Source organism: Planococcus citri, chromosome 5 (genome assembly GCF_950023065.1).
Source record: "Planococcus citri chromosome 5, ihPlaCitr1.1, whole genome shotgun sequence".
Classification (NCBI taxonomy): Eukaryota; Metazoa; Arthropoda; class Insecta; order Hemiptera; family Pseudococcidae; genus Planococcus; species Planococcus citri.
In genome coordinates this window covers 37,734,289-37,754,920 of record NC_088681.1, presented here as the reverse complement: position 1 = coordinate 37,754,920, position 20,632 = coordinate 37,734,289, and the positions used below count along the sequence as shown (strand labels likewise).

Sequence of the window (20,632 nt, the reverse complement as noted above, 5' to 3'; positions counted from 1 at the left end):
CTTATCATTTTCGTTCCACTGACGCGAAACGAAGTTGCTAAGTTGCCGAGTTGCCGCTTATGTAGCAGTCCACTTATTCTGTACATGGGTTTTAATTTGTCATAAAAGTATTATCCGTTGAACAAATCAGTGTATCCTCCTCGTGGTTATTAACGTCCGTATCCGGTCAATAACCGTACTAGAGGTACACGTATGTCGTAGGTCTACCTCCACGCGCGTCTAGAGTCTGACGGGCTACGAAACGTTCCCGCCAATCACAGCGCAGAGGGGCGGTTCTATGGACTTGCAAATTTTTTCAGTTTTTATTTTTCGTTGAAAATACGATATAATAAAGAGCTTTTGCGATTTTACTAATTAAAACAGAAAATTAAACGACTTTTTTCTTCAAATTGGTTGGTAATCTAATCTTTAACCTACGTACGACAGTACTGTAACTTTACATTTACAACTTTACTGAATGAATACCAAAAAGGAAAAGTCATTCTTGTTTTCATTTCAAATCCATCATAATTTACGATAATTACATCAATAAAAGCAATCGAGATCGATAACTTCAAAAAGAAATACTTTGCAGTTGGAGCTAGTGAAAATGAATGTACAGATTAGCTAGCTGCATAACTAGCGTGAGCCTACGTATCTCTAGACTCTATCTATTTAGATACCAGATTTTACTCATTGATTTTCATTTTTCTCCGCTGAAATGTCAAGTATTGAATTTACTGATGAGATCTTATTAATTTGTAAAAATAGTAAAAATACATGAGTGTGTGATAATTGATAGTTCTTTCTTATCAGATTACTTCATTCTTGCCAGGGAATGCCGCCTGCCGGTGCTGAATGATAAAGTTAATCTGAATAGCTAGTTAGCTACCTAGGACTTGTACGTACTTTATTTCTGCATTGCGACAGTGTTTTATTTAAAATAATATGCAAAACGTCCATTTACACCTAAATTACTTTGTTTTTTCAATATTGTGAGAATGAATACAACACTTGAACGTCAGTGATAACGGTGATAAACATAACCCTGCGCTGTGATTGGCGGGAACGTTTCGTAGCCCGTCAGACTCTAGACGCGCGTCTACCACCTACTTCAGACTGAAAAACAATATGATCAAATCTACTTACTTTATGTCTGTGACTCAAACAATTTTTATCTCATTTTTTTTTTACAACACCCAAGCAAAACTTGTTTAAAATCGAAATTCCGACGCCTTTACTCATCTAATTTGTAACCAAGTAACCAGTCAACAAGAAAGAAATCTTCAGTTGAATAGTTAAATGTTCAGTCAGTACTTGTATCTAACGTTGAAATGATATTCTGATATTTTTACTAATACAAGGTAATTATAAATTAATCGCTTAATCATGTCGAATGAAGTAGATGAGATTATGAAAAGGATCCAGTCGTACAAAGGAGTTGTTGGAACGATTGTGGTGACCAGCGAAGGCATTCCGATTAAAACAACGATGGACAATACGACCACTGTACAGTACGCTGGCTTAGTTAGTCATTTGGCTGATAAAGCACGAAGTGTCGTTCGAGATTTGGATCCCACTAACGATCTGACTTTCTTACGTGTCAAGTCGAAGAAACACGAAATAATGGTCGCTCCTGATAAAGATTTTAAAATAATTACTATTCAATATCCAGCCGAATAAGCTGTATTTTGTATCGTTACGCGAGTTATATGCAATAAGTCTCTATTCGAATATTAATAAACTGTTCTTATCGCATGTGTTTTCTGTTGTTGTGTTTGTACCGGTTGAACTATATTAGTAACTTGACTGCTCCGACGTTCGAATATCACGAATCCTAATACGGAGGTAAATTTCTGTTTCAGAAAAGTCTACATAAGTGACGTAAAAAAACAATAATGGGAAGAAACGCGATTATAGCGGTATGTACGCTGAACCAGTGGGCACTAGATTTCGAGGGTAACCTAAACAGAATACGCCAAAGTATTATCGAAGCGAAAAAATGCGGAGCTTCGTACAGAAGTGGACCAGAGCTCGAAATATGCGGTTACAGCTGCGAAGACCACTTCTTCGAGACAGATACGTTACTACATTCGTGGCAAGTGCTTCTAGAGCTGCTGCTTGATACGGAATGTGAGAACATCATGGTCGACGTTGGTATGCCAATCATGCACAAAAATCTAATTTATAATTGCAGAGTTGTATTCTTGAATCGTAAAATCCTTCTAATCCGTCCCAAGTTGTTAATGTGCGATAGCGATAATTATCGCGAATCACGATGGTTTTGTCCGTGGCGAAAACTGCAGGAAATCGAAGACCATTACTTGCCTCGCATGATTTACAAACACACTCGACAATCAACGGTGCCATTTGGCGATGCAGTAATTGCAACCAGGGATACGTGTATCGGGTATGAAATCTGCGAAGAGATGTGGTCTCCGCAAGCTACCCACAGCGAGTTGGGTATCGATGGAGTTGAAATCATAGTCAATAGTTCCGGATCGTATACAGAGCTACGCAAAGCAGACCGAGTAATTAGACTGATTCAAAACGCTACTTTAAAAGCAGGAGGATGTTATCTGTACAGTAATTTACGAGGAGGCGACGGTGCTCGTGTATGTTTCAATGGAAACTCTTGTATCTTCTTAAATGGCGACCTCCTCAATCGCAGCGAGCAGTTTTCTCTCAAAGATGTTGAAGTTGTATGCGCCACTGTGAATTTGGAAAAAATAGGAAGCTATCGTAATCGTATCCGCAGCAGATCGGCATTATCCAGTGATCATCGAAGTTACCCGAGGGTGTTTGTCGGTGATTTTGTATTATCTTCAGATGCTACGTCAGAGTTACCACAAACTGCAGTTATGAAATGGCAAGATCTCAAACCTGAGGAAGAAATAACCTTGGGTCCTGCGTGCTGGTTGTGGGACTATGTGAGGAGATCTGGCCAAGGTGGATTCTTCCTGCCTCTCAGTGGTGGAGTTGATTCTTCCAGTACTGCTTGTATCGTTTACTCGATGTGTAACCTTATCGTTAAATCTTGCCAAGAAAGCGACGAGAATGTCATATCGACTATACGAAGAATGGTATGCGATCCTGAGTATATTCCTGAAAATCCTCGAGAACTGTGCGGTCGTTTATTCGTCACTTGCTACATGGGTACGGAAAATTCCTCCAAGGAGACGCGTAAGAGAGCCGAAAGATTAGCCGGGCAGATTGGTAGTTACCATATGGGTATAACGATAGATACAGCTGTCACCGCTATTATGGCCATTTTCACCACCATCACAGGTAACTTCAACTCCATCAATTTCCCATCTGCGTTGGGATATTATTTTAATTTTGAATTTAATTCGCAGGTAAAGTACCACGATTCGCTGCCCACGGAGGATCCGCCAGAGAATCTTTAGCTTTGCAGAATATTCAAGCTAGACTTCGTATGGTTCTGTCGTATCTGTTCGCACAACTAATGCTATGGGTTCGGGGTAGACCCGGTGGACTGCTGGTTCTCGGCTCCGGGAACGTGGATGAGGCGTTACGCGGTTATTTCACCAAATATGACTGTTCCAGCGCTGATATAAACCCTATTGGAAGTATTTCCAAGACAGATTTGAAACTATTTTTGACCTATGCGAAAGACCATTTTGGATTGGATGCTTTGGGAGATATTTTGAACGCTGTACCGACCGCTGAACTGGAACCTCTGCAAGAAGGTCGTTTGGTGCAGACAGATGAACAAGATATGGGTAAGAAAATATTTTTGATCGATGAATTGATAGAAATGTACCTATTCAGTCTTTTTTCTCTTTTTTATTTTGTTCAAAAACCGAGGGAAACCTCCGCTCCTCTCCCCTCGCTCGCATTAAAATTTAACTTTTTCGAGAACACGAAATTCTGAGAAGCTTGAGAACTGTAATTTACGTGGAAAAAATGAAAATCGATGTTTCATTGTTTATACATGAGAAGAAAAAAAAGAGGAAAACGACTGGAAAATAAATATTTCATATGAGCTGAATTTTTCATCACCTTTCATTTTTTTCCATCGCTCGTCAATAAAAACGAAACTGGTAGAATTATTCATGTTCAAACTGGCATTAAATCATTAAAAATTGAATATTGTTTCCAGGCATGACCTACGACGAACTAAATGTATTCGGACGTCTTCGAAAACAGCAGAATTGCGGCCCTTACTCGATGTTCACCGAATTGGTACCAATATGGGCAGCTTCTCATACCGCCGAAGAAGTAGCTGAAAAAGTGAAGCATTTTTTCCGCTGTTACGCTATTAATCGTCACAAGATGACCGTACTGACTCCGAGCTACCACGCCGAATTCTATAGTCCGGACGATAATCGTTTCGATCATCGTCCCTTCCTTTATAACGTCTCGTGGAAATGGCAATTTCGAGTTATCGACGAAAAACTCCAACAAATGAACGCAGTATCGCCCTCGTCGTCTTTGGATTCGAAGCGTAGCGAAGGGTTCACTTTCGGTGATCCGAAATCCAGCGATTTATCTAAAAAATCCAACTCTGCCAAGTTCATATTCAAGAATGGATCCAGAGGTGGAGGCGGCGTTGTTGTTTCCAACAATCGTAATTGCGCGAAATCTATCTGCGTTAATGGCAGACCGATTGAAGATGATTTAAAGCCGGTTGGAATGCTTTATGTGTGATGGTTTACTTAATTCGAGATTGTATACACTTTTGTGATAGAGTAGACTGAATTTTTTTTCGTATTTATAATCTTCGAGCTTTTCTAATCAAAGAATCACTCGAATTGGAACGTGTAGATTTGCACTGCTGTGTTCAAGAGTTGATAGCTTTGGATTCTTATTCACGTCAGTTGAAATTGAACACAATTGCTAGAGAAGACGGTTCAATTGAAGTTTAACGATGCTCAAAAAAACCCACATTATTGGCAAATTTTGAGGTTTCAAAAATTCACAGAAAACTTTAAAATTGATCTCGACATTAAAATCCATCGTATTTGTAAAATTTTTGATACCTTTTTCCAATCCCATGAACGATATTTCATTCAAATCACCAAGTTCCAATTCGACCCCCCCCCCTCCTCCATCCCATTGTGACCATTGTTACCTATATTAAGCCCTATTTTGTAAGAATTAAGTAGGTATAAATTTAATCCACGAATCAAATTTAGACATGTGATAAGTTGAAGCGTAATTTTACCAGTAAAGTGTTTTCACTTTGAAGCATATGAATATTTTATGTTTACGTGTTGTGTTAAAAGTTAGAACACCTTAGTAGCATAGTGAACTACAAATAAAACTCCTTCCAACTTATTTAGCATGAAAATCAATATGTTAATGTTTTACTCTTCCAACTTTCTCTTTGTTAATATTTTATTTTGACAAAAGCTCCTAACGAGCTATTATAGTCCGCTGATATAATTCTGAAAAAGCTAAACATGACGAAAATTCCTATTTCCGTTCCATTCGTCGATCGACTTCGACGCGCTACCGCGAGTTTTGTATCCAGGTGACGATTTTTTTTCTACTTTTTTATTTTACGTGTATTACGTAAACGTGTTCATTTCAAACCAATGGGTAGGTATATTATTTAATAACTCGAGTGTAATTTATAAACATATTTCACTCTGCGCGCATTGATCTGATATTTTACACGCTCGACTCGTCGACTTCATAAAAATAACGTCTGTATAGCTATAAAACCTATGTTATGATTAATTAGACGCAGGTAATTCATTTAAAACACCACTTACACAAAAATGCCTAGTGAATTCTATAACTCTATGAAATCCGAAGGTCTTTATACAATTGTTCGACATAACTGACGCTGACACGAGTCATTTTTAGCACTCGTTAATTACAAAAGAGTTCTTTTTGTATATCGGTTTATGGTTTTTTTTTGTGCCAGTCGCGGGTCTCGTTAAGTCGTTATCGAGTGATGAGCTCAGGTAAACATAGTTCCATATTCTTTTACTATGCGTGTATGTCGATGTAATCATCGCAGTCGCAGCAGTTTTGTTGACATATCATTTATAAAAGCCCATTTCATCTACGACGTAGACAAACCTATTGAATTTTTTATACTTTTTCAAATATGTCGCACATTTCTTGTACGTAAACTACGCTGCAAGCAACCCATGCACGTAGTTTCATAATTTTACAAGTTGTGATGAATAAAATTACCCATCGATGGGGTGAAAAAGTAATGAAACAGGTACAGTGAAGGAATAATTTCATGTTTAATTAAATTAACGAGTAATTTTTGATACGAGGGAGAACTTGCCTACGAATTTTAAGGTTTACCACTAATAAATCGAATTACCTACCTGAAAAAAATCTCTTATCAACTCGTGAATTTTTTGAAATAAGAAATTGCAAAAAAAATAATATAAATTCATAGATAAGTACATAGATATTATTGAAATTCATTCTGCAAACTCATCCCTGCCCTTCGTTATGAATTCAAGGAACGTAATTTTTATGTAATTTGATAAGCTTAATAGAAAGAAAGAAAAACATTCCAAAGACACAATCGTAACATTCTTCAATTAACCTACAAATCACATTACATCAGAACCCCTTCCAATTGAAAATCATATTATAATCGACGACATCACCATTAATGAGTGCCAAAAGAGCATAGAATAGGTTTCATGGTTAAATGAACTCTTCGGAGTGGCCCGGAGAATTATAATTTGACGACCTGTCCATAGGACTTGGAGTTTTCAACAGAGCGATTCAATGAAAATTTTGAAAAGTTGTGTTGTAAGTTCAAAACAGCTCTTTCATTTTTCTGAATTCAACTTTATCACTTTGCACAGACTGGATAGGCGATATCGCGTTAATCTTTCACATGTAACATGTGGGCTTACCTACCAGTGGTATGACTGTACCACAATTTACAATAATTTTAAGAGAGATTATCGCATTATTTCGAAATATTCCTCATCATTAATTAATTAAATGGCTATCGCAATAAACAAAATTTGTATTATATACCTACCTATCCTATCCAATTTTCTTTTATTTTTAATTTTTTGAATACGGATGAAAAAAGTATCGACTTTTACCTTGCGGCCCCAAAATAACAATGCCTCACCGAGAATTACCCGATCCCCCGCTGAGTTTGTCCAACCTTGGTAGGTATTCCAGATAATTAATTCTCAATCAGCCTACAAGACTTGTAGGAATCAGTTGTGTCATAATCTTTCGATTATTTCATTCAACAATACTTATCAATCTCGTCATAACTTTCTTTTTCGATTTCATTCAAAATACATAAATACAATAACGGAAAACGTAAATACCTAATTATTTTTCTATAAAAAAGTGTCAAGGTATTTTTTTATTTTAATGGTCAGAGAGAAGCGAAAGGGGGTCTGAAAATTTCTACTACTTATTTTTGAAGTACTGGAGAAAATGAGGCAATAAATGAACGAGTACGCCATTTGAAAGAAAAGTGAAAGTAAAAAAATAAAATTGCAATAAGAAAAATCAATAAATAAATTGAAATTTTTCAAAATTTTTATAAAAATTGGCAACCTTTTTTGTTCTTTTTGAGGATGTTGAAATGAATTTTGTAGATTATGATTATCTAGTTTGTTGAATAGTGAGTGAAAAAGGTCTTCGTAGTAATGTATATAAATTTTTTAATGGAAATTCTCAACTTTTGAGCTTTTAAAATCTTAATTCCAATTTTAAACTTTTGATAGGTACCTATTTTCTTTGAAAATTTCGCTGAAACATTTTTGCTTCAAGTTTGACGTGTCTGGAGATATCTGAGCCTTCAAAATTTCTTTCCTGTTTTTTTTTTGTTGTTGTTGTTGATTTGTTTGGAAAAACTGAATTAGAACACTTATTTCTCATAGAAATTCAATAACATTTTTTTGTTTTTAAATGTTCGATTTTATAGCTAATTGTTTTTGTTCTCTTTTTTCTGTCGTGTCATTTGGTAATTTTATTTCTTTAAAAACAAACTTCTTCGAGTGAAAAATTACTACGATTAAGTACCTACACATTAAATTTCTACAATAGAGTATGTAAACCAAAATTGGAGAACAAAAACTCATCTTTCATTTACTTACCTGATAAAAAAAAACGCTTTTTTATTTTAATATTATTTTAACTAAGGTAAAGTGGGGTAATTCCGATATGGGGTAATTCCGATAGCAAGCCCTAGCTTTGTTGCAAAACACATTTTGGCACAAATGATGAAGAAGGTAGGTAGTTTTAGTGCTAACCTACACCCATTAATGATCAGATGGTTCATCTGCTCTGTTTTGTCAAGTCTGTGCAGTGTTCAAAATCTGAATGCCCAAATCCTTTGCCGCAAAAAACAGGGCACTTTTGAAACTCGTTTTTATCGTTCAAAACTTGTTGAAAAATTCTGTTTAGAAGCTGATATTTGATGAATACGTGTTAAAGTGTCAGTACCTCTTTTGATTTTGCTTTTATAATTATTTGTTTGGTGGCATTGAATTATTAAACATGTCGATCATTTTTCATGCTGTGGGGTAATTCCGATAGCCCCAGCAAAATTGTAATGCAATGTTTTTTTCGCTGTTTTGATGTATTATAGTTTTAGGGGGTCGAAATTATCAAAGAAAATCCTCAAAACGGGGCATTTTTCTCTAGTTGGTCTAGTTTTCAAAAATTATGCCTCAAAAATGCATATTTGTAAAAAAAAATTAATTTTTGTTCTAATGATTCAATTTACATGAAATAAAAACCTAAATATGCAATAAATGGTATATTTCAACATTACTGGCTCGGAATTACCCTGAGAGAATTCCTTTCCTTATAAAACTCATTATTGGAATTACCCCATTTTTAGGGTAATTCTGATAACTCGACCTTCCAAAATGTTTTTTCAATTATATGTACGAAGCATTCACACAAATCACTCTTCAATATAGTCAATGTGTAGCTGAAGGACGCAGGAATAAAGTTGTTACATCATTTTTGCCCCAAAATGTACAGGAAATCCAAAAATGAGAAATTGCTAAAATTTTGAATTTTGCCATCGGAATTACCCCACTTTACCTTATGCTAAATAGGTAAACATCGTTTTTTTTTCTTTTTTGAAACTTCAAAAGCTTAAAAATCCAAGTTCAAGTTCAAAATTTTGTATTAGGTATGAGCATGGATTTATAGATTTATGTAGGTATATCATATCCTTTCAAAAATATTGTAATTTTATCCAACTTCCGTGCAGTCAACAGCAATAATCCAACAATAACAAGGAAAAAACAAAAACTGAGCATAGAATCGACCTTGAGAGTTTCAAGAGTGTACAAAAATCTATAACAATAACAAATATTCGTATACCTACCTATATCAAAAATGAAAAAAGCTGAAAAACTAACAAAAAAAACGAGCATGATAATAAATTACTCCATCTCTCTCTTTCTTCCTCTCATGTAATTATAATCACTCAAAACCTTCGACAACCCTACAAAAAACCTTATTGCATCACACCTCACAATAATCGGTAGAATTTCCCAATCAGCAATCACCGATATTTCACACCCTGCTTCATCCCTTCATCTATCACCTTCGCGAGCTATCCTCGCGTGCGTTTTCATCATCCATAAATAATCATTTTAAAAGCAATTTTCAATTATATACTAGGTAGCTGAATCGTTCATTTCATATGTAAAATATACATTTTCATATAATCCATCGTCAGCAGGTACAGAAGGCAGAGTCAGATAGATATGTATATCGTACGTAAATGTACCTTGAATCACCCGTGACAACTAGATGTTTATGTTATGTAGGTCACGCTATGTCCAGATTGTTGTTTATTTGGACGCAGACGCAATTGGTGGATATGTCTGTGTGCTTGAGGTGTAAAACACGTACATATTAATTTATACAAGTTCGAGTATGTAGGTGATTTTCCTCTCTCACGTTAAGAAAAATAAGCACACTCAGCATAGCTGAAATAGGTATACAATTCATAAATTTTCAACAACTGAACAATATAATGAAATCTGACAGAGAAGGGGGTTAGAGAAGCGAGAAGAAGAATGTTGATTTACATACACACGAGCAAAAAAAACACGTTTAGCGTGTAAACTTACGTGAAAAAAAGAAAATATTCGTGAACACGATTCGTGTAAAAATACTATTAGAATTTTTCAAGTCTTTAGGATCGGGTAGGTATGCTCCGGAGTTGTATTCGCATACATGCATATTTCAAGTTGGAGCTTACGAGTAGGTAGGTAAGGTACGTATAGCAACCTACAAAAACAAAAACAAGTCAACGACCTACATACTCTCGTGTATCAAAACATCGTTTAACACTTTCGTTTTTCATCACGAAACCTCTTACTTATGCAGCACGCAGTAATCGCGTCTAATGGAGCATTGATTTCATACAAAATTAATCGTTTAAAATGCGGAAAACTGAAACACGCCGGTCGACTTTATAGGTGGTTAGCGTGTCGATGTCGTAGGTACATATTACTCGTACACTACGTAGAGTAATTAGTGCTATATTGTTTAACCGCATTTATTATGTACGCTGAAAAACAACCCATCAGTTTGCTGACTGCTATTGCTGGTGCGCGTCAAAACCGTTAATTTTTGGCGCGAACGAGTCGACATAAATTTTTTCCAAAGCAGCAGCGAGTCAGCAAGCAGCGATGATATTCGAACGTGTAGAGCAGAGCAGCGCAGCGAAGGTTGTTACAGTTGAATTCGTGAACTTGCCATGTGCTATGTTAATTACTCCGCCCGTGAGTACTTCAAGATAGGTAAACAATGAAATTATACGCCTCTTCGATGCGTATCGTAAATTACAAAATATAAAATAGTAATCGCTTCGCAAGTGTTTCCTCGTTAGTCTCAACTTTGCGGTCGCGTTCGTTCGAAAAAATTATTCAAAACGAAATTCGAGTGTAGTGTTTTCGTTGGAATTTTTTTTTTTTAGTAACGCTTCGGTAGAGAATATTACTTTTCTCGCGGTTGACTAGTGTACCTATTGGAGAAAAAAACACTATTATTTAATTCAAAACCGGTTATCTTGGAGAAAAATATACCTGTACGAAAGTAGGCGCAGCATTTATACTCGTGAGTTATCTTAGGCGTAGTTACTCTTGACGCTCGTTCGTTTGCATGAGTCATTCGTCGTGTTAACTTTTTCTTCTCTTATCAATATTTAACTAAGAAGGGATATCGAAAGTGAATGAAATTCTCAGGTAGGGATTATCATGGTCGTACTAGGTACATCGTTCACATAGTAAATAAATCGCACCTCGCATTGACCTATTCTTTATCCATAATCACACTCGCATTCGACGAACAATCTGCAACGATAAACTTACGCGCCATTTTAATCAGCTTCGATTTTCTGATTTTTGCAGACGTATCAACTATGTGATTTACCAAGCGTCTAGGAAGGAACCATGTTCAGCGACAAGCACGTGCTCATATTGAGCGGCATAAGCGGTATTTTGAATCTAATAACATGCGTAGCTGTGGCCATAACATGGACGTACTGGAGCAACACCCTCAACACATGTACTGGAAGCGGTAATTGCGAATGTGTATTGTACGGTGAAATCAGAGGTAGCAGTTTCGTCGGTGGAACTCCTCTAGGATGCAGAACAGTTACCTATACTTCGTTAGCATTGACAATAGTCAGCTTCGCGGTGGCCGCTGTATACCTCATTAAAATACGTAATTCGCAACCGGGATCGCTTCATAGATCTGCCCAGTCTGAGGAAGCTATTGCACAAAAGAGGTACGATAGAGTATAATGGTGCGGTGGTAAACACGTCGCGTTGTTGACATTCGCATGTAAACAATACACGCGTAAATTCAAGGTCGCTACATGTAAAAAAAAATATGTTACAGATTCACGTGTCGAAACAAGCAAAGATTTCCGTTATTGCTTAAAATTGTAGCTGGAATTGTTACGTTGTTGATGTTCGTCGAAGCCATCACATTGTCTGAAGGTTACTGGCAGACGTGTAACCAGTACAAAACCATCGTCAACAAAGTGCTCAGAGTAGGAAATACTATTATAATGCGCAATCCTTCGTTATGGGAACCGTTTCGTTCCCTGCGTTAGAACGCGTAATTTTAACGAGATGATTAATTTCAGGCGAGCGGAGATCTTTCTGATTTGGTCATGGATCGATTTTCATGTTCGACGATGTACGACTTCATGGATTTCCTTCAACCCGATCCAATACTCAGGTATCCTTACACAACGCAGTATTACTACCCTCGCCGTACCACCAGAATAAATACCGGATATATTCTTCTAGCTAGTGTCATATTTTCTTGGATTAGTGTCGCACTATGGAGTGCCATCACCATATTCGTAGGCTTTTGTAAATATAAATAAATTACCTGTTATATTGTAACGAAAAAAAATATACTTCAGTATAAAATATTAAGTTATGTACAATATATAGAAAATAATTATCACAACATTAAAAAACTTCTCATTACGCGGTCCATTTTTGGCATCTGGTATCCATATGTACGCCCAGACATTTAACGCTACAATATCTGGCGCCGCAACAAACGCACGTATAATTGCTGAAAAATCCACAAACGGCGCAAAAATGACGAGGAGGGAATCCAGAAGGGGCTGCTTCTGCTGAATCGTAATTCGGTGGATCTGGATGCATATGTCGTTCTTCCTCCAGTAATTGTGGAAACGTTTTACGATACCTAAAATATGAACGTAATTAGCGCGATGTCGAATCCAAAACGACGATGTAGGAAAATACATACTTCTGTTTGTAATAATCTGGACCTTTGCCTTTTTTCTTTCGACCACTTCGTGTTTCAAACGAGTCGCTGAATTTTGGAACTTTTTTACTCATAACTGAAACACGAGGAAATATGTAAAACGAATCGTAAACGTAGTATTGGTATCAGGCAGTAATAGAAAAATCGTACCCAAATCTGCATGAGGATCGTCATGGTAGTTGTCAACTTCCAAAGCTTCTAGAGCTTTTCTCAGCCTACGACTTCGTGTAGCATCGTCCAGAACTCTTTTCTTGCCAACTTCCTTGATACGAGTTGACTCACGGTTGATTGTCTCTGAAATATCGAAGAAATCATCAAAGGAAGTCTTTTTTAGCAACGATGTATATTTCAATGCAAGTTCAGCTTACCCATGGCGATGGATTTCAATTTCAACTAGGAATATCTTTCAACATGGTTCAGTGAATAAACAAATTAATAACAAACAATTGAGAGTCCAATTGGCTAATTTTCAGTTTTCACCAAAAACAATCATTTTCACATCAAATTTCAAATAAAGTTTTCGAAGTTCAAAACTACTTATTTTCGGTGTTTTGATTTTTGAATTTTTGATTAGAAAGAAACAATGTTGCCGCACAAAAATGCATTAAAAAACATAAATTCCAGCAATTTTTTTCATTTTTACAAAAATTACCTAACTTGATTTTATGAAATTGTAACTAGCGCTCGTAGTGTTCTAATAACGAAACATATTTTTAAATAACAACCGTACAAACGCACAAGGCTTTTTAAAACTTTCCTCGAGCTTTAGCTTAGGTGTAAAAAAAAGTGATTAGTAATAATTTTACATTATTTAATAACTTTTTTATTTAATAATTCAATAATTACGAGCGGTATTGTTTTACATTGTCAAGAGAACGAATATGCATCGCTCAGGGTTGAACTGAGTATGTAATGTTGGTCTGGGAACGGAGGCCGCGAACTGTAAGTAAAGTACGAGTATAATTCTCATCACACAGACATTATCACTTTTGAATACTATACGATTACGATTAAATTTGTTTGAACAGAAAGTGAAATAATATGCAATTTAACCATCCTTGGATTGACGCACATTGGGAACCAAATCAGGGGATCGATACGTACAATAATTGTTTAGCTTTAGCTGATCTAGAATCAAACACCGAATACAAACTGATCTGTATCGATTACAAATCATCTCAAGCCCAGCTCAAAGTAAGAATATACGCTTAATGCTTCACGTGCACGGTGTGTATCACGCTTATGTAGTTATCCTATCTCGTCGATTCCTTCGTTCAGGTGAATGTATACAATCCATAATATTTATATATTCACAGACCAGTGAAAATGGCCGAAATTAAACCTCTAATGAGACGAAATAAACCCGGTACGAAATCCAAAGATTTTTACAACTGGCCGGAAGAACAATTCGAAGAAATGGATAGTACTTTAGCCGTACAACAGTATATACAACAATTAATACGCAACAACCCTGCCGATATCGATACCATTTTAAATCCTCCGGAATCTCAAGACGAAGGAGTTTGGAAATACGAGCACCTGAGACAGTTTTGTCTAGAATTACACGGTCTTGCTGTACGATTACAAGACGAATGTAGTCCAGAAACGTGCGTTCAGATGACCGCCTCTGAACAGTGGATATTTTTATGCGCAGCTCATAAAGCACCTAAAGAATGTCCGGCCATTGATTATACGCGGCATACGTTGGATGGTGCCGCTTGTTTGTTGAATAGCAATAAATATTTTCCTAGTCGTATTAGTATCAAGGAACAATCGGTCACCAAATTGGGTTCGGTTTGTCGACGAGTATATAGAATATTTTCACATGCTTATTATCACCATAAGGCTATTTTCGACGAATTCGAAGATAAAACATATCTATGTAGAAGATTTACCACCTTTGTTATGAAATATTCGCTAATGCCGAAAGAAAGTGCTATTGTTCCTATATTAGGACTATTAGGAGAAGAAACAACCGATGCTGCTATGCCCACCGAATCTGAAGCGTAAATATCCCCCCATTAGTTTTATCTTCCGTAATTTTTTCTTTCGTATTGATATCACGATTTATTATCTATTTTATTATGATTTTTTTCGCGTTACGAAGTAAAACGTGTCAGTGTAAATATCATTATTATTTTAATTTATTTAGATATGCTCGTATATATTTATATAAAATAGTCGCTTTTACGACGTTGACAAATAAATTGACTACGAATTTATCACTTCTCTGTTTGAAACTTATGATTTTTTTATACTTAAACATTTCCCAGATCCCTTGATACTGTAAGCATGACACCTTCGAAACAGATTAGATTTTAGATGCCATTATAATGAAATTATCTAAGCATATAATTTTTCTACTTTCTATCCGAATAGAATCGCCTTGGTTCTATCTTTTTTTAAAATATCGAATGTGTATTGAAAATCTACATAACATAAATAACATGCTTACCTATATGAATAAAATTTTGTGCACATTTCGTTCACTTTTTTGTGTTTTCCTGTGTAAATATCGTTTATGAAAAGCAGCACGATTCACAACACTAGTAGTTGCCTTGTTGCTGTTTTAAATTCGAAATTGTGAATTTGATCGAGTAGTTTCTCGTTTTAGATTTTCAAAGGATTGTCTCTCTATGCGGAAACTATTTTACCAGAAATACCATGTGCCGTGACGACATTTTATACAGATTCGAACGAACCCAGAATACCTGGTAAGGAATTTCTGATGATAAATCTTCAATTGAAAAATTACTCTGCTTTACTCTTCATTTCATCGATAAATCTTCGAATAAATGACAAATTCGCACAACCGAGATTCATGATGGTCATTTCGCAGCAGTACTATTGTTTTCAATAGATACTTATGGCATTTTACGATTTTTTTTTCAAATAGCTATCGCCGTAGCATGCGGATCTCAAGTTTTAATTTATAGGAATGTCCGTCCGTATTTTAAATTTACATTACCGCTAATTGAAAACGAAGATACAGAATTCACCGGCGTCGAAACAGACATATGGAGACAGAAAGCAGACACTCTGCAACTGGTGCAGTTATTGCAAGACTTGAGCATGGAACATGGATTCTCAAATTTGAGTACGCCATCGCAAAAATTATTAGCAATGAATCCGGAAGATAGGGAGAATTTCTTGAAGATGCCTGGTCACATACAAATAAAGAAACAGGTGAGTTGAATTAATTTTCTTATAACTAAGGTAGGAATAGGAAAGTTTCCAAGTTGTTGGGCGTTGAAAGCCTTTTTGTCAGAATGTCAGCAAAATAAAAAATTGATAAATCAGATCGTATTTATGTTTCATTATGACCTTAACAATCTCAAAATTAAACTTAATCAAAAGATCGATGAACTCGAATTTGATTGGTTAATAAAACTCAAAAGGTCGTTGATCGTTGAATGAACGCATGTGATTGGCTGACTTCGTGTTGATGAATTTATTGATAAGCTTTTTCTTTTTTGTCCATGTTTTTAGGTTACAATTACGAATATGACGAAAATTCCGAAAATGATAGAAGGCGAAAAACCTGTGGAGTGTTTAATTGTGACAACCGAATCCTCACATTTGTTCGTTCTCGATCCTGAAACATTTTCTGTGGTGGAACAACGAAAAGTTGGTCTTTTAAAAATAGGCTACAACCATGTCAGTGATGCGACGATCTCGAATAAATTCGGAATCGATCTCCGGCGAGATTGGCGATAAATCATCGTAACTAGCTTATGAAAATTGTCTATTTATTTCAGTTTTTGCTTTTTCAAACAGCTTTCGCAGCTTTTTCGATCTCACGATTTCGTCGCATCACTGTCACTGAACCATGCACAAAAACGACGACTCATTGAATTTACTCATTGATTTGATTTCCAGATTCCTGGAGTAACATCTCATCTAGCTGTTCAAGGAATCTACGCTGTCGATTATTTCATGATTCTTTGCCTGAGATATGGCCAGGTCTATCGACTAAAACGTGGCCTAGAAGAAATAAAGTGCCTAACAAATCTGTCAGCTTTGCCTGTCGACTTGGTGTTGGATTACAACAGATTTGTCACGATAAACATGGATGGCACCTTTCAAAGCTACACTCTCAAAGTATCGTAGATGCCATCATATCTCTTCCACACATTCTTTGCAATGATTGGTAACATACCTATCTACTAATTTCAGGGTAGTAAAGAATGGTCAGTACTGCTAGAAGGTACTCCCACAGCTGTATCGGTAATGCCACCTCATCTATCAGAATCAACCTACATCATTTCTTGTAATGCTGTTAAGAAAGAACGATTAGAAGGCGTCGTATATATTTACAAAGGCACCGAATTACTGTACACTTTGCACGTTGAAGATCCTATTCAAGCTGCAGTATATGGTCCTTATGGGTTTGGAGAACAAGCTTTCATTTTCAATACGATAGGTAATGAAATAAACCTAAGCGATTCTCCGATAGTTTCATTATGCCAATTGAAAGATATGTACCTTTATAGGTGGAGGACTTTCGATCAAGTTATTGAAACGTACTGCACATTTTGGGAACAGTGATAAATGTGCCATGCTGGGAAGTTCGATGCACCATAACATTAAACTACTGGTACCGAAGAAAACTCGTATTTTTGTTGAACAAACTTTAAGAGAACGAGAACAATCAAAGGGTAAGAATGGTAAATTTGAAACTGATTAGATTGAACTTTAGTTGATTATGATAATTTTTTTTGCAGAAATTTATAGCTGGTTTCAGAAAACTTGGCAAGGAATGAAAATCTTAACAAATGAATCCTACTTAAACGCATTACAAAATTCTACTCTAGCCGGAGACCATTCTTTGAAATTGACAGCTCAAGTATACTTCATCTCGATAAATTCACTTCTGTAGCTATCAAAGGATTTAGATATTAAATTTCATTTTTTTTTCTTTATGTTCCAGGTGTTGGGATTAGGTCCACGATTGAAAATTCTCATACAACTTCAAAGCCTATCAGTGGAGAACGCTCTGAAAGATATTTCAATAATATTCTTATACGATGCTGATATTTATACTGTTGAAAGGCCTTACATAAACGTGAGTCTTTTAAAATTATGTGTTTGATTCTACGAACATTTTCCAAAATTCAAGAGCAACTTAATCTTATCACATTCTACGAACATGTTTCAGATTCCATTCATTACTCCAAATTACATCTACAAAGTAGAAACGTTCATAAATTGCAGTTTAAACGTAAACAGTGCTGTAAACTTGGCTGTTGCGAGTAACGAAAAAATTATTCTGTCAGCAGTTGTAAATATGCCACCAGGTGAGTTTTGATTACTCATAAAATAATTCAATCACAAATAAATTAAAATAAAACGTAGCAATTTAATATGTTTCCGATGTAACAAAAATAATGACAATAGTTTATAACGAGGTAACATATTCTTTCAGCTGTCGTACCAGCAATTTAAAGCAATATTCGGCGCAGGAAGATTAGCTTTATGATTTTCAATGCACGAAATATACACACGATACTTTTTTTTTTTTGTCAAATCTAATAAACCAATTAAAAGGAAGTGTACATGTCTATGATTTCATTTTACGCATACAAAAAAAAATAATATAGAGATCAAGAAAACCCTTACGTAAGTCAATTAGAGGCACTACCGGTAAGTATAAATATATGTCACGAAGACCACGTAAATAAAATTTAAAAAATGATATTAAAATAATACTAGGAAAAAAAATGATAGGAAAAATTGAGGAAAATGTGAGTTTTGAGTTAATATATACACTATACAAAAAGATACAAAAGAAATGACTAGATTACAATGCTAAATTCTAATGATATAAAGGCAACTACAATACTTTTTAATCGAGGAAGGAAATCAATTATGTGAAGCACGTTTTCCGCTCATATATCCTATCCATCTTTTAGCGGTATTGGAAAACAGTGGATCTTTATCGATAGACGACAACAAGAGCAACTGATTGATATGAGTGGCGTGATAATCCCACCTGGCCAATTTAGGAGCAATACCTAAGCTCATATGTCGTAAATCGTACGTCGTTCCAGAACCTGTATCGAAAGCCAGCAGTAATTTCTTCAGCGAAGTCATACCTTGCACGTAGAGCATATACGGTTCGTGTGAGTAATCAACCGTAGCCAAGGTATGAAAATCGTACAATCCAATTAACGAATATATGAACCCATTTAGAACAAAGGTAGGTGGATCAGTTGGGTATTCTTCGTACCAATGTAATTCGTGCATGTACATCGCCAACACTCCGTGATTCTTGCTCAAAACTTTGAATGGGCCGAGAGCTTTACGTGCTGCTTCTAAATACTTGGTGTTTTTATCGGAAATATAATACGCACGTGCTAGGACAGATAAAGCGTGACCTTGACCCATAGCCGAATACCAACCCGGCTTCAGCAAAAGGGATCCGGCCATTTTACGGGTAACTGGATTGACCCAGCCGCCGGTAGTTTCATCTTGATGTTTAAGTAGCCAATTCACCGTTAAGTAGAATTGCGTCATGTGATTATTACTCGCTAAAGTTACGTTATCGACGCAACCTTTGCCTTTTAATTGAATACTGAAAATTTTTAACGATGATCTTTGGAATTTCGGTTTCGTTTTCGTCTTCAACATAACACCCTTTTGAACATCGATGAAAATATCTCTGCTCAATTTATACCAGTTTTCACGACCGTTACAAATCAATCCGTAATAAATGTCGTCGCCCGATACGTTGATATGTTCACCGTTGCAATCGTAATGCAAATAGTACGTCAGTTTTTCAACGATATTCTTAACTTCGACAACGAATTCGTTGGAACCTTTCGGGTTCAACTTCAAATCGAAAGATAGAATTGGCAAGGTATCGTTGATGTGTAACATGATTGGTTTATTTTCGGCAGTATCAAAACATAGCACTTGAGAATCCGCATCATCGTCTACGTCTCTTTTAATGCTAGAGACGTGCGAGACTATCCAATTAGCTTGATTATCTTCGCCATCTTCTAAAACACGTTTCACAAGTTCGGGTTCCAAAATAGCTTTACTATAATGCGACAATCCGAATTGAGCGATTTGGGTAGGATAGTAATAGCCTTTGGGATCCCATTGAGTAGATAAAGGAACGCCTTCGGAAGCTGAGATACATTTGACGCGTTCACGTTCTTCGACTTTATAAGTTTGGAAATGAGTGAAGATGCCTCTAGGATCGTATTTCCTCTTCACAGAGTAGTAATTCGCGTAACTATGAGACCAGTTGAATATTTCGGATCCGTCTTTTTCCACTAGCTTTCCGTATACTTCGAAATATTTCTTGATGAACGTAAATGGTAAATATATCTCGTCGGATTCTTTTCGACATGATATATTGTACTCGCCATTAATATTACATGGTATCTCTTTAAAGGTAATGTCTTTAGACTTATCTGATTCGAATTTTCGTAAATTACTCGCAGCAAACGCCAGTACCCGGGGTTGTTCGGTGATATCTCCGTTTATGAACCATGACCATATGAAAACAGCCACTAACGCGTGAGCGACCAGGATTACGATAAAAAGACGTAGTTTGTAGCGCATATTAATCCATTGTGATTACAACATGGTAGATACTTGAGCTGAAAATATAAATCAGTCGATAAATAATTTGAAAACAATTCATTTCCATCAGCTGAGCTGAACGAATGTTATCTCTAGAAACTGGATGTGATTAGGCTAATACTATGTCTTACCTTTAGATTAAATCAAATGGGTGAATTATCGGAGTAATTTATATCAATTATAACCAACTGTTAATTGAATAACCTAACCTAATCACGATGAATAATTAATTAACGTTTAATTAATGAAAATCTGCGAAGTGTTTCATGAAAAGGAAAAAGCCGATAAGCGAAAAGCGAGT

At 36.0% G+C, this 20,632-nt stretch overlaps 7 protein-coding genes across 12 annotated transcripts; 5 read left to right on the top strand and 2 right to left on the bottom strand.

The window, feature by feature from the left end:
• The first annotated feature begins 1,126 nt into the window (after positions 1-1,126).
• Positions 1,127-5,280, top strand: Nadsyn (NAD synthetase). The gene is made up of 4 exons (XM_065366686.1): positions 1,127-1,343; positions 1,845-3,267; positions 3,336-3,722; positions 4,103-5,280. The coding sequence occupies exons 2-4, from the start codon at positions 1,878-1,880 to the stop codon at positions 4,648-4,650; spliced, it is 2,325 nt and encodes a 774-aa protein (XP_065222758.1). The 5' UTR covers positions 1,127-1,343; positions 1,845-1,877; the 3' UTR covers positions 4,651-5,280.
• Positions 1,340-1,737, top strand: robl (roadblock). Its single transcript, XM_065366701.1, has one exon. The coding sequence runs from the start codon at positions 1,369-1,371 to the stop codon at positions 1,660-1,662; it is 294 nt and encodes a 97-aa protein (XP_065222773.1). The 5' UTR covers positions 1,340-1,368; the 3' UTR covers positions 1,663-1,737.
• Positions 5,281-5,425: 145 nt separating the features above from the next.
• LOC135847244 (uncharacterized) lies at positions 5,426-12,431 on the top strand. 6 transcript variants are annotated; one of them, XM_065366694.1, is made up of 4 exons: positions 5,426-5,544; positions 11,337-11,716; positions 11,830-11,983; positions 12,080-12,431. In XM_065366694.1, the coding sequence occupies exons 2-4, from the start codon at positions 11,379-11,381 to the stop codon at positions 12,323-12,325; spliced, it is 738 nt and encodes a 245-aa protein (XP_065222766.1). In that variant the 5' UTR covers positions 5,426-5,544; positions 11,337-11,378; the 3' UTR covers positions 12,326-12,431. The 6 variants fall into 6 exon arrangements, with proteins under 6 accessions (XP_065222766.1, XP_065222768.1, XP_065222769.1 ...); XM_065366696.1 differs by lacking the exon at positions 5,426-5,544 and adding an exon at positions 5,774-5,915; XM_065366697.1 differs by lacking the exon at positions 5,426-5,544 and adding an exon at positions 10,580-10,727.
• LOC135847246 (zinc finger HIT domain-containing protein 1) lies at positions 12,334-13,318 on the bottom strand. The gene is made up of 4 exons (XM_065366699.1): positions 13,107-13,318; positions 12,889-13,032; positions 12,721-12,814; positions 12,334-12,657 (listed from the first exon to the last, which is right to left on the bottom strand). Exons 1-4 carry the CDS (start codon positions 13,108-13,110, stop codon positions 12,429-12,431), a joined length of 471 nt encoding a protein of 156 aa, XP_065222771.1. The 5' UTR covers positions 13,111-13,318; the 3' UTR covers positions 12,334-12,428.
• A 472-nt stretch (positions 13,319-13,790) lies between these two features.
• Mob4 (MOB kinase activator 4) lies at positions 13,791-15,227 on the top strand. Its single transcript, XM_065366698.1, has 2 exons — positions 13,791-13,932; positions 14,055-15,227. The coding sequence occupies exon 2, from the start codon at positions 14,065-14,067 to the stop codon at positions 14,746-14,748; it is 684 nt and encodes a 227-aa protein (XP_065222770.1). The 5' UTR covers positions 13,791-13,932; positions 14,055-14,064; the 3' UTR covers positions 14,749-15,227.
• An 85-nt stretch (positions 15,228-15,312) lies between these two features.
• Positions 15,313-18,288, top strand: BBS1 (Bardet-Biedl syndrome 1). The gene is made up of 10 exons (XM_065366689.1): positions 15,313-15,452; positions 15,635-15,924; positions 16,228-16,365; positions 16,618-16,839; positions 16,915-17,161; positions 17,232-17,396; positions 17,463-17,584; positions 17,669-17,803; positions 17,897-18,035; positions 18,164-18,288. The coding sequence occupies exons 2-10, from the start codon at positions 15,811-15,813 to the stop codon at positions 18,181-18,183; spliced, it is 1,302 nt and encodes a 433-aa protein (XP_065222761.1). The 5' UTR covers positions 15,313-15,452; positions 15,635-15,810; the 3' UTR covers positions 18,184-18,288.
• On the bottom strand, positions 18,078-20,617 carry Hsepi (D-glucuronyl C5-epimerase). Its single transcript, XM_065366688.1, has 2 exons — positions 20,463-20,617; positions 18,078-20,348 (listed from the first exon to the last, which is right to left on the bottom strand). Exon 2 carries the CDS (start codon positions 20,308-20,310, stop codon positions 18,601-18,603), a length of 1,710 nt encoding a protein of 569 aa, XP_065222760.1. The 5' UTR covers positions 20,311-20,348; positions 20,463-20,617; the 3' UTR covers positions 18,078-18,600.
• Positions 20,618-20,632: the final 15 nt, after the last annotated feature.

Excerpts from the sequence above, each read along its gene's own strand:
- robl (XM_065366701.1), top strand. The coding sequence starts at position 1,369 with ATGTCGAATGAAGTAGATGAGATTATGAAAAGGATCCAGTCGTACAAA.
- Nadsyn (XM_065366686.1), top strand. The coding sequence starts at position 1,878 with ATGGGAAGAAACGCGATTATAGCGGTATGTACGCTGAACCAGTGGGCA. Across the intron at positions 3,268-3,335 it reads CATTTTCACCACCATCACAG|GTAAAGTACCACGATTCGCT; the intron begins GTAACTTCAACT and ends TTTAATTCGCAG. Across the intron at positions 3,723-4,102 it reads GACAGATGAACAAGATATGG|GCATGACCTACGACGAACTA; the intron begins GTAAGAAAATAT and ends TATTGTTTCCAG.
- LOC135847244 (XM_065366694.1), top strand. The coding sequence starts at position 11,379 with ATGTTCAGCGACAAGCACGTGCTCATATTGAGCGGCATAAGCGGTATT. Across the intron at positions 11,717-11,829 it reads GAAGCTATTGCACAAAAGAG|ATTCACGTGTCGAAACAAGC; the intron begins GTACGATAGAGT and ends AATATGTTACAG. Across the intron at positions 11,984-12,079 it reads TCGTCAACAAAGTGCTCAGA|GCGAGCGGAGATCTTTCTGA; the intron begins GTAGGAAATACT and ends GATTAATTTCAG.
- LOC135847246 (XM_065366699.1), bottom strand. Across the intron at positions 12,815-12,888 it reads CGATCCTCATGCAGATTTGG|TTATGAGTAAAAAAGTTCCA; the intron begins GTACGATTTTTC and ends CTCGTGTTTCAG. Across the intron at positions 12,658-12,720 it reads CCAGATTATTACAAACAGAA|GTATCGTAAAACGTTTCCAC; the intron begins GTATGTATTTTC and ends TTCATATTTTAG.
- Mob4 (XM_065366698.1), top strand. The coding sequence starts at position 14,065 with ATGGCCGAAATTAAACCTCTAATGAGACGAAATAAACCCGGTACGAAA.
- BBS1 (XM_065366689.1), top strand. The coding sequence starts at position 15,811 with ATGGAACATGGATTCTCAAATTTGAGTACGCCATCGCAAAAATTATTA. Across the intron at positions 16,366-16,617 it reads CTGTGGTGGAACAACGAAAA|ATTCCTGGAGTAACATCTCA; the intron begins GTTGGTCTTTTA and ends TTTGATTTCCAG. Across the intron at positions 17,804-17,896 it reads TTGAAAGGCCTTACATAAAC|ATTCCATTCATTACTCCAAA; the intron begins GTGAGTCTTTTA and ends AACATGTTTCAG.
- Hsepi (XM_065366688.1), bottom strand. The coding sequence starts at position 20,310 with ATGCGCTACAAACTACGTCTTTTTATCGTAATCCTGGTCGCTCACGCG.